Below are 12,424 nucleotides of genomic sequence, written 5' to 3'. Positions count from 1 at the left end.
GGATGAAGTGCTTGACCGTAGAGAAATTGTTCTTAGTGTGGGTGCTATCAAAACACTTGGTTTTATTAAAATGGCAAACCAAGTAAAATGTTTTATGTATTTCAAAGAACATGATAGTTAACATTTCTCATTCCGGGAAAGGCAAAACATACTTTGTTATGTTTTACACAAATAATTGATAAAGCGGTATCTATCCTTCAATTTTACAAATTTAAACATGACTAGCTGAATATTTTAATTGTGTTTCATCATCTTGAGCAATTGGTGATAGGTATTTAACTGCATAAAAAGTGTATTATATTTTATATTTCAGTGTATCACATGTACGAGGGAGTGGGATGATGATAAGCATATGTCCGTCTGCTTGCTACTTAACACAAGAAGATATAAGTTATTTGACGTCACAGTACCTGTTCTGTTCGTCTTCAGTTTAGTATCATCACGATATGTACGTAGTTGTGTGTGGTTGGCAGTCCTAAGAAACGATATTGTGATAATAATACAAATGATAATATCTACCCTATTCTTGTGTAACATTGTGTCACCGATGAAGTCTAGGGCTTTCGATAAACATATTATGCACGGTATAAAATTAGTTCCGCTATTGTTACAGTCAAGAAAATCATTAATGCAAACAAACAATTTATACTAATGGACGCAATCTATTCATCATTCTCTATGCGACAACTGAATAACATTTTCCTGCTATCTACTTAAACAAATGATAGGTAGTGTCATATATATTTAAGACCATAATAATATTGGTCATACATTTGCTGAACAATACCAACACTTTTTGATTTAAAACAGCATGCCGGATCGTCCAATCGAATGATGCAAAGTTAGTTTATATTGACAACAGCACTATTTTTAGAATAATACGTTGCCCACGCTTTTCAAGGGGTTTTCTGTCAAAGAATTTCTAACTTTCGAGTATATTTGGTCTGAACTGCTTATGCAATCTCATTTTAATTCTTCTTTCATTGGCATAAGCATATTTTGACTACTGTGGAATGATAAAAATTTACTTCCGTTCATGCGCAGATGGAACATTGAAAAGAAAACACGGAAATATTTGGCGGTGTAGGTTGGATCGATGTAAGCATCTATTTGGGAGTCTTTGTTTTATATACATCACTGTTTTTGGTGGTGTTTTATGGCTTGGTTTATGTTGAATCGTGCAAATGGGACATTAGATGCCATATGTTTGATACAGATGCGATGGAAGGGTTGAAGTGTCATGGTTCAGTGCCTTCTCGTATCTAGGGAGTGAGAAGTCCGGTTTTCGTTATACAGTTTGGCCCAGAACCTCTACTCTGTAACATTATATAACGAATGACTCAGCCGTCTGAAGCTTGATGCTTACTACCTTAAGTGTGAAGCAACATTGTGGATGTGCCATTTGAGAGGTTAGTATTCACTATCCTTCATATAAACATGTTGTGTCCTAAACAAAGATATGACTATCCCCATCAGAATGACAAATGTAATCAGGTCTAAAGTTGAGGATGGCGGTTCCCTATTTCCTGGTGAATTTCTCGACATATATCTTCAGAGAATGTAATGATGGTGTGAGCAACAAAGATTTTGCAATTAATTACATAAAATGCAGGCCGGTGTCATGAAATCAGTGAACGCGCACCAAGCAACAACCGACCATAACATATACAGCTGTGGATGCTAAGCTAAGTGTTATGATTAACTAGCTGGTAGTGTGCTATTCAGAAAATTACAATCAATAATGTGTCCAGTATGTTTCTGTCTGTAACCATCTAATGTCTGATTCTAGTAACATTCTTTTGGACCAGAAAGATGTGCTACTTTGACCAGTATCTAATGAAATATTGTTAATAACTTAATGTTAAGGGAAGAATGTTTAGATGTCTCTGGCAGAGATTGGTAAATGGGAGGTCTCTATAAGAATTACTGATTTCTGTTCACTCATTGACATTGGAAGATCATCTGTCAACAGATAGACATTTGTGTACAGGAGATTCCAGAGGGGCTTGTCACGCACAGAATAGCATCAAGGTATATTTTGTGATCACAAGGGTTAGGAAGGGATGTTACAAGGTTCCCAGGGGCTTGTCATGCAACTAGTTCTTTAACCCAGGTAGTGATAAATATACCTCGATGCTATTTTTGTATGACAAGCCCCAGTTAGAGAAACTTGGCCAGGTGCCTGCCCTGCCAAGCATGAATCAAAGCATTCAGCATCTTCCTACTGTGTCTGCAAGTTTATCATGTTTAGTTCTTGTTTATCCAATTTAGATCTGAAAGCATGGTAGCAGTAGGTATTTAGTTTAGATATATTTATTTTAATGTCCCATCCTGTTTTAGATTTCAGTGTGCATTGAGTAGCTTTTAATGATATTTTTGTATATCATTGTTTGTACATAAATAATATAAGTCAGACCAGAAGGCATAGACACTTGCATGATTACAGTTTGAGTAGGAAATATAATTTGTAAGTTCATATTGTATGTTATATGAGTATTTCGTTTTGAACTAGGAATAGGGGCTGTAACAGGATAGTACTCATATTTATGGTGTGTAATGTCAATATACTTTGTCCCAGGATGGTATGTATCTCAACAGTCAGGTTGCAATATCATGCACAGTATTATCTGTGTTATGTATTACAAAACTGTCATTGTGAGAGGAAACACTCGCTGTTAAACCATATTCGTACTGAATAACATTAGCAGAAATGTGAGAACTGATGGTGTGTCAAAAACTAAGAGTTTAAATGAAGAGATCTGTGCCCTAGCCCTGCTGTTAGAAATAAGGATCAAGGAGTTCCTTAAACTAAAATATTGTTTAAAAATAATGACCAAACATCCCCAGGACCATCCATAATTTTACATAATGTTTGTGCGTACTGCCATGAGAACAAATTTTCACACTCAGTATGTGTGTGTGTGTTGATATGATGCTTAGATTTCAAGACAAGGTGCATCCTCTATACTAGTATCTCTGAGCCTCACATTTCAGTAAAGCAACACCAACTCATGGATCCATTCCTGTAGTTCTTGTGATTGCAAGTTATCTGCCCTTAGTTTTCAGTAACCGTTTAGAAGCCAATTAAATAATGACATAGGGGAAAGGGAGGTAACTTGTATTTCTAAGAACCCAAAGATACCACCTGTTTTAGTGGATGTGAGGACAACCTTTCAATCACAAAGGATTTTGTAGGTGTTTTCTTGTGAGTCAGTTTTCAGTGTTGAATTTTTTCTGAAATCATGATTGGACTGGCAACAATCTAGTAGGTATTGCCAACCCATCTTTGGGGCAGGTATGTAACCCACATTCTGATTGGTACTTGATAGTGTAGTCACTCACTCACTTTATAAGGATGTCATCTGATCTGAATGTAGAGAATGAAATATTCTTAAGGGCATGATAACTTTTAGACTTCATCTTTCTTTTAAACCTCAGAAAGGTTTGTGTCCATTTTATTGCACTAGACAGTCTCTTATTAGCCAAGTTCCCCTCAGATGGACTGTTTTGTATAGAAACATATAGGTGAACCATTAAAAGTCTTGCACATGTACATAGTGTTTGCATGAAAGTGATATTGATACTATTTGAACTGGCAACAATCTAGTGGGTATTGCCAACCCATCCTTGGGGCAGGTATGTAACCCACGTTCTGATTGGTACTTGATAGTGTAGTCAATAACAATTGCTAAGTGGAATCCAAGAATCTGTAAATCGAGCTTCTCAGAGCTACTGGAATCAAACTAGATGTTTGTGGCAATTTTCATATAACAATTATAAAGCTTACCGTCAGTAGGACGCATGAACAACCAGATTAGAAAAAATGTGCCCCAAATTCTCGCCTTCTGTGATGGTGTGGGGTGGGATCGAAAAATTTTCGTTAAGGCTGCTTTTGGAAATTACAGGCCACATTGATTCAAGGAAGCACATTGAGTTTTTGCAAGAGGGACTGCAACTCAAATATCGGACAGTGTGGAATTCCTTATGTAATGCAACCAGATAATGACTGCATACACACATCCGTCCACACCAGAGTTTGTTATTGTCAGAACTGCATTCAGGAAGTGGATTTTCTGGCTGCTGGGATCTGAATCCCAATGAAAATGTCTGGCAGATCATGAAGGACAAAGTGGAAAAGTTGGAACAGAAAGACATTGCAGACAGGAAACAAGTTATCCATGAAACATGGTAGAACTATCTGAGGAACTCATGGACAATCTTGTAAATTCATGCCTCGTCGGATTGAACAGTGTTTGGAGCGAAATCATAGACTGACTGACTATTGACTTATTATGAATGATTTAACAATGCATTGTGTACATGTGTGCCAAGTTTCATAAATCTATGTCAGTTATTAAATCAAGATGTGGTATCAAAACTTGTCTCATATTTTTTGCTCAATACCATATTTGAACGCAGTGGGTTACAGAAAATGCAATACCCACTCAACTTTCATAATACCCAGAGTAGGAACCGTCTGTATTGAGCACAAAGCTGGTACTTACACTTTTCTGTTAAAGATAGAACACTATGAGAAGAAATGGAGCACTTTTCTATGCCAGTACCATTGTTTTAACTGTTGGAGCCTAACCCTAACCCTAACCCTAACCCAAGTGGTAACCCAGCTAACCCTAACCTTAAATTGCCTTCTGATCATGCACAGAAACTAGGTTTATTGATACCAGTATAAGTACATATACTCGAAGAAATTTCACATGTACCTGCATTGCTCATGTCAGGTTTCATGATGAAGGTTTTGATTTTTCAGTTTGAAGGATTCCTAAGACAAACATAAGATGGCCTACGATCGTCAGGTTTCCAGACTGACTACTGTCAGTGCTCCGCCCATGAGAATGAACAGTTCGATGGACCCCGGCGGCAACAAGATGCAGAGGTTTGGAAGGTAGGAATGCTGTAACTGAATTCCTTAAAAGCATTTTCTCCTTTATCAGGGACCTGTGAAGGTCTGGGTTAGAATTGATCTTCAGTAACCCATGCTTGTCGTAATAAGTGACCAACAGGATCAGTTGGTGAGGTTCACTGACTTGGTCGCCATGTCATTGTACCAGATTCCAATGCATAGATCAATGCTCATGCTGTTTCTCACTGGATTATCTGATGCAGACCAGATCATCGTCACCATTGCTAAATATTGCTGAGGGTGGCATAAAATTAAACTCACTCACTCATTCCACTCATTCCATCCACTCACTCACTTACTCACTTTATAAGGATGTCATCTGATCTGAATTTAGAGAATGAAATATTCTTAAGGGCATGTTAACTTTTAGACTTCATCTTTCTTTTAAACCCCAGAAAGGTTTGTGTCCATTTTATTGCACTAGACACTCTCTTATAAGCCAAGTTTCCCTCAGATGGACTGTTTTGTATAGAAACATATATGTGAACCATTAAAAGTCTTGCACATGTACATAGTTTTGCATGAAAGTGATATTGATACTATTTGAACTAACATGAAAAATTCAGTCACTTACAAAAAATAAGTTTGTTTGGATAGACATTTATCATATCTTCTTAATCATAATAATTTCTATACTAATGTTAGGGTGAACAGATCAAAGATGTTTTTATGAAACAAAGTTACAATGCACTCAGTTTCATTGATGGGTTTCAGTATGAGAAAGAGATGCTTTTAAAAATGGCAATTATGCCTCATATGTACCATTGTGTCATTGTTCACATATCTAACAATGAAACTCTTTTTGGTAATATATGGCTGATTTGCTCTCAGATTCATGAAGTCAAGCATTGCTGATTTCTTTGGTGTCGGAGATGACATGGAGGAATCAAGAGCCAAGTGGGACAACCGCTGCAAAAGGTACGCTGGCTCTATAGGGAAGCTGAAGAAGACAGTGGAGGATGACATTGATGGGTCACGACTACCCCACATTGTGGACCCCCTCCGACACCCGACATCACGGCGCAGCACGCCCATGTCTAGCATCAGTACATACTATCGGAGTACTCAAGGGTTGCCACGCAAGAGGACACGGAAAGACTCGGTCATGAAGATGACACTGAGGGGTCTCACAACGCTAGCGGTAAGTAGTCTGTGAGGATTGTCGACCAGAGTATCCCTAGTATTTTGGCTCTCAGAACCTTTGATGAGGTTTTGGTAGTTATAAAGTGTGATCTGGCTGAGTGCATGTTGCTCATTGTATCAACCACTAGTTTGCCTGTCCTAGGTTTTTGGTATTGACAAGTACAAACTGACATGGCCAGTGAAACTGCTTTTACAAACTCAACACTTTAGTCTTTAATATTAGTTTGTATATAAAATGCATCTCTGAACAGAAAAAAAATTATTCAACTTTATATATGATGTTCTGTATTTCCTTGAACAAACTTCATGATTCTGCTCACTGAGGTATTTCTCATGTGAAATACACATTGGCACAGTCAGTGTATTTTGTTTCATTTCATGTAGGGAGCTCGCAGAAATCTACGTGCTAAGAAAGGCTTGAAAAATCGAAGTTATGCCCCAGCAAGTCTGGCGGAGGATATGATGGATGCGTCCAGCTACACCCCGTCCCAGGTATATGTACGTCATTAGTCTTCCTCTGCATGCTGTACCGGCTTGACCATGCATGCAGGGCAACAGAGTGTCTTGTGGTGGGTGATGGGCACAATTAGCATCCCATGCATGACCCTAGGATGGATAAAAATAAGGACTGGATGCTCATGATATTTGACAATCTTTATTGTGTGATTTGCGCTCTTGCTATGAAGTATTTGTTTACCAGACACTATCATTAATGTGCACCACCATGGTATAATTACAGTGTAGCTGACTGCAGGCGAGCTATAACATTCACTTACCCCATGGGTGAGAATAGGTCCCCAGATTCCTCTCCATCGCTTGACCACTGGAATGGCAATATTGCTGGAATATTGCTATAAATGCCATAAAACTAAACTTACTGACTCAGTGCAATGGACAAGCCACTGTGTCCAAGCCTCAGTTCTTTACAGGCAGACTTGATATGGACTGAAGAAAACAAGTTGAAAGCTTAAATGTTAATTTGCATGATGCCACTGCTGATAATGTTAAGTTGATTATTGACCAGATCCCACTGTTGTTACAGTAATTTGTACATGTGTAATCAGTGTGCAAGCCCAATCACACCCACTTGTCTCATCCAGAGATTATTCACATTCTATGTTATCTGCAGCCTATGACAGAAGACCACTTCAGCCTGGAGGACGATGTGTTTTATGATGAACCCATGACAGAGATTGAGCCTTCCAAACTGGACCGGATTCGGGAGGAGTCCGATGCTGCAGATGCTAAGGCTGCCCGTGATATAGGGTAATGTATAGAACCATTGCACATGATGAGTTACAGCTGGTTAGCTTACTTGGGCATACAATGAGGATGTGTCAGGGGTCATCGTCCATTGCCCATCCTTGCATCTGTCCAACCTTGAAATGTGTTGTCTTGATTTTCAAAAAAGCATTTTTCGGCATGTCAGTCATATTTCAAAATGGCATGAATGTGGCGTATTTAAGTGTTATTAATAATTCATGGCTATTTTTGGCTATGGGTGATGATGATTTTAAGGGTGTCTTGGGGCTCGCTCACTTTGTTCAGGGTGGATGGGGACTGGCGGATGTATCCATCAATTTTGTATACATGAACTAGGGGGATACAGGAGTTTTGTAAGTAAAAGTATTTTTAAATCATGCTTAACAATATGGGCAGGATGAGGTTTTTTAATTTGGCGGAGAAGGTGGGGAGGATGGATGCTTCCCTCACATGGTTGGGGGGACCTCACAGTTTCTTTGATCCAGGAACAAGGAATCAACCAAACCGCAATGACCTACATCCAGAAGCAGGGTGCAACGGTGCGTCCGTCACTCCTTCAGGAGGCATGGCAGTTTCTGCTGTTGTGTGATCAGTTCAACATATGAGTTTCACCTGTTTATCTCCCAGGGGTAGACAATGTTCGTGCAGATGCTCTCTCTCGTTGTGTGCTTGCACCCCACAAGTGGTTACTGGACCAGAGATATTTGAGGTTATCTCCCAGTTCTTTGGGTCATTCCAGGTGGATCTGTTTGCTCCTGGGGTGATGAATCAGATTCCAGTGTTTTGTTCATAGATCCTGGATCTGAGAGTGATCGCCTCCGATGCCTTCCAGCTCGATTGGATAGACAGGGTTCTGTGGACATTTCCACCGATACAACTGATCTCCAGGGTCCTTTCACAGCTACCCACCTAACCAGCATGACTACTTGTGCTTCTAGCACCTCTGTGGTTGTCTCAACACTGGTTTCTGGTAATACTTGCGTTGCTCATACAACCACATGTACTATTACTTTGGCAACCAAACCTACTATCCCAGAAAGGTCAGCAACACTCGAATCCCAGGATTCAGTGGGTGGCTTGGCCACTGTCGGGAATCGCCTCCAAGCGAGTGATATTCGCCTAACGCACTGTATGAGGATAGATGGGTCTGTTATGCACACTGGTGTGGAAATAGAGGAATTCTCAATCCCTTTTCTTCGACTGTAGTTGAGTTTTTACAGTCTCGGTTAGAAGCTGGCTTGGCAGCGTCAACTATCCATGGCTATTCAACCTTCCACATTCCCACCGAGGGTGCTTTCTTAGGCCCACACCCTCTGGTGTAGCATTTTTATTGCAAGTGTCCAGTCATCCAATGTTCGAGTCCTCCCTGGGACTTACCATTTGTATTAGATTGGATGTCCAGTCCTCTCTTTCGCGTCTCAGCTAATTTGTTGCTTCAGCTATTAGCTTCTTGGGGACATACACACTAATGTCTTCGGACATGGAGCTTACCGTTTTTCATAGTTTCTACTCTCCATAAACGTTGGGTTGGGGGCTGGGACTTTTATATGGGTGTGTTACCAATCAGCCAATGAACATATAGGCTTGACAATATGGGTCCTCACCTTAGTCACATTCCCACCTTGATTGGCATTGGCAGTCAGGTGTCTCTGGGAGTCTGTCTAATATGTATTTGTTATCCCAAGGAGGACTTCTTCTGAAAAAGAATTATACAAACCTGCACAGGTTATGAATTCTTTGCAGAAAGTCCTCCTTGGGTTATGGCCACCTGCCGCCCTCATTCTGTCAGCTTCGTTCAGCATGAAAGTAAGGTACGAGGATCACGGCTAGAGTTACCTGCTCTCTGCTGTATGGTGCCCTGGCAGGGCCCTGTAAGGGTGATCTCACAAGACAATAATATTGACCCTTGAGACATTTCCATCATGTTGCCTTTCAGACCTGCTGCAGGGTGGCGTCGAACCCCTCCCCAAGCCTACCCCTCCACCCCAGGGACAGGCATGGATGAGGTAGATTTTGGACTGGGACAGATTACACAGAAGGTGATGGACTCAGTTCTGGAGAGGAACAAGCGGAATGTTGGGATGGGATTTGTGGGTCGCCTCATGAACCGAAGCTTCAGGAGTGACAGACAGACAGATGATGTCAAGCATCAGATAGACGAGATGGATGATCACAGGTAGGCAGGAAATTAGACCACACCTAGTTTTGTCAGGATTTGGAAAGTTTTTTTGTTTTGTTAGGTCTTTATTAAAGTATGTAAATCAGCCAGATGGTTTCTGATGAAATGTCCAAGCAATAATTCATCACCACGATAATTTCTGCTTCTGTAACTATTCTTTGATTGTTTGTATTGCTGGTTGCTTGCATGTACTGTTTGTGGGAGTGTGTGCCCCGAAGGTGGTGCTGAGATCTGCTGTTTGTGTGAGTGTGTGTAGCCTGAAGCTTATGCTGAGATGTACTTTTTGTGTGTGTGTAGCCTGAAGCTTATGCTGAGATGTACTGTTTATGTGAGTGTGTGTAGCCTGAAGCTTGTTCTGAGATGTACTGTTTGTGTGAGTGTGTGCAGCCTGAAGCTTGTGCTGAGATGTACTGTTTGTGTGAGTGTGTGTAGCCTGAAGCTTGTGCTGAGATGTACTTTTTTTGTGTGTGTGCAGCCTGAAGCTTGTGCTGAGATGTACTTTCTGTGTGAGTGTGTGTAGCCTGAAGCTTGTTCTGAGATGTACTTTTTGTGTGAGTGTGTGCTGTCTGAAGCTTGTTCTGAGATGTACTGTTTGTGTGAGTGTGTGCAGCCTGAAGCTTGTGCTGAGATGTACTTTTTGTGTGAGTGTGTGTAGCCTGAAGCTTGTGCTGAGATGTACTTTTTGTGTGAGTGTGTGTAGCCTGAAGCTTGTGCTGAGATGTACTTTTTGTGTGAGTGTGTGTAGCCTGAAGCTTGTGCTGAGATGTATTGTTTGTGTGAGTGTGTGCTGTCTGAAGCTTGTGCTGAGATGTACTTTTTGTGTGAGTGTGTGTAGCCTGAAGCTTGTGCTGAGATGTACTTTTTGTGTGAGTGTGTGCAGCCTGAAACTTGTGCTGAGATGTACTGTTTGTTTCAGACCCTACTTCACTTACTGGGTCACCTTTGTCCAGATTGTTGTCTTCATCGTGTCTGTGTCTGTCTATGGCATCGCTCCCATTGGCATCAGTGAGACTGTCTACTCAGAAACAGTAAGTTTATTATCTTGTTATGTCATAGCCACATCTCACAGGCAGTGATTTGCAAACACTGTTGTTGTTGGAAAGTTCATGCTCACATTGCCAGGGTTACTTGCCCACTGTTGTGCTTATGGAATTTACATGCCCTCTATTGGTGTACTTCTGGAACCGACATGGCCTGTATAGCTGCATTCCTTGAACTTACATGCCCTCTATTGGTGTACTTCTGGAACCGACATGGCCTGTATAGCTGCATTCCTTGAACTTACATGCCCTCTATTGGTGTACTTCTGGAACCGACATGGCCTGTATAGCTGCATTCCTTGAACTTACATGCCCTGTGTTGGTGTACTCCTGGAACTTACATGCCCTGTGTTTTTGTACTCTTGGAACTTACATGCCCTGTGTTGTACTCCTGGAACCTACATGCCCTGTGTTGTACTCTTGGAACCTATATGCCCTGTGTTATTTTACTCTTAGAACTTACAGGCCCTGTGTTGTTGTACTCTTGGAACTTACATGCCCCGTGTTGTTGTACTCTTGGAACTTACATGCCCTGTGTTGTACTCTTGGAACTTACATGCCCCATGTTGTTGTACTCTTGGAACTTACATGCCCTGTGTTGTACTCTTGGAACTTACATGCCCCATGTTGTTGTACTCTTGGAACTTACATGCCCTGTGTTGTACTCTTGGAACTTACATGCCCCATGTTGTTGTACTCTTGGAACTTACATGCCCTGTGTTGTTGTACTCTTGGAACTTACATGCCCTGTGTTGTACTCTTGGAACTTACATGCCCCATGTTGTTGTACTCTTGGAACTTATATGCCCTGTATTAATATGACAAATTGTTCTGGATAACAACTTCTTTATTGTGTGATTGCGACATTTCGGTACAGATTCTTGTACCGTTGTCAAGCAGGAATGAATAAAATGCCACTCAAACAAGATGCCCTGTATTGTTGTCTTCTTGGAACTAACATGCCCAGTGTTGTTGTACTCTTGGAACCTAAGCTCGTGTGTCGGGGTTACCGGCAACCAAACTGGTGGTTCTCGAGCACCGACTTTGCCGCCTGAATCGGTTCAGCTCAGTGCATCGGGGGTCCCTGCTTTAGCGGTCGATCCCTCGGGGTCTCGCGGCCTCTCTCTTCGGCGAACCAACGGTAGGCCAATTCGGAGCTTTTCGCTCAGATCGTCCCCAGGGCATGTACGCGAATGGATCGCTGTAGCACTGCCGCTGGTGGTCGTCCCATCGGACGCACCCGATTCCACGGAGTTTTGTCTTCCTGGGAAGCATTTACTCCGTGCAGGGTAGCCGAGATCCAGCTGCTCATTAGCGAAGTCGTTATCCTATTCAGTATTCAGTCGGGTTGCCGCTCACGGTTTGATCTCCCGGAGCTCAACCGCCGCTACTCGATGGGGGAGAATGTGCTATTTGACTCTCCTGTTGTCGACGAGTGTGTCTACACCTCGATTGAGCTTGGAGGGTCGTCGGGCCACAGTCAGGCGTCGGCTTACCGTTCCCTTGAGGAGCGGTATCGAAATGCCTTGCAGCAACTTAAGGTTGCGATACACTGTCTACCTCGCTGTCCTGCAGAGGCAGCTGGTATCACAGGAGACGGGTACGAGGAAGTTACCTTGTCCACGTTAGCGTGGCAGCTCACGGAGTTCTATTCACATCTGGTGACTCATGCGCTTGCATGAGTCTGATGATGTGTGCCGTGATGGGCCTTCGTAGGCTATGGCTGGGTCTAGTTCAGGCTAGTTCCAGCCCAGGTCTCCAGGGCACAGGGAAGTTTTGTTTCCCACACCTGGATGTCAGAGTGCTCTCCCAACACCTAAGTCGAGAATCCACACTGTCGGTGATGGATATTCTCACCAGGTGAGGTTGGGTTATCAA

The 12,424-nt window shown here is 41.9% G+C and overlaps 1 protein-coding gene across 4 annotated transcripts in view; it reads left to right on the top strand.

Moving 5' to 3' along the window:
* Positions 1 to 1,036: 1,036 nt before the first annotated feature.
* LOC137284207 (inactive rhomboid protein 1-like) overlaps positions 1,037 to 12,424 on the top strand; it is a 30,142-nt gene continuing 18,754 nt past the window's right edge. Inside the window, exons 1-7 of one of the 4 annotated variants that reach the window (XM_067815936.1) lie at positions 1,037 to 1,098; positions 4,769 to 4,903; positions 5,753 to 6,062; positions 6,449 to 6,556; positions 7,194 to 7,330; positions 9,264 to 9,503; positions 10,423 to 10,534. In XM_067815936.1, the coding sequence (XP_067672037.1) occupies positions 4,797 to 4,903; positions 5,753 to 6,062; positions 6,449 to 6,556; positions 7,194 to 7,330; positions 9,264 to 9,503; positions 10,423 to 10,534 (1,014 nt within the window). In that variant the 5' untranslated portion in view covers positions 1,037 to 1,098; positions 4,769 to 4,796. Of the gene's footprint in view, positions 1,410 to 4,768; positions 4,904 to 5,752; positions 6,063 to 6,448; positions 6,563 to 7,193; positions 7,331 to 9,263; positions 9,504 to 10,422; positions 10,535 to 12,424 lie in introns of all 4 variants that reach the window. The other 3 variants (XM_067815933.1, XM_067815935.1, XM_067815934.1) reach the window with 3 other exon arrangements.

The sequence above is a fragment of the Haliotis asinina genome, chromosome 5 (genome assembly GCF_037392515.1).
Source record: "Haliotis asinina isolate JCU_RB_2024 chromosome 5, JCU_Hal_asi_v2, whole genome shotgun sequence".
NCBI lineage: Eukaryota > Metazoa > Mollusca > Gastropoda > Lepetellida > Haliotidae > Haliotis > Haliotis asinina.
Note: the sequence above shows the minus strand (reverse complement) of the source record. Positions and strands in the feature narration are given on the sequence as shown.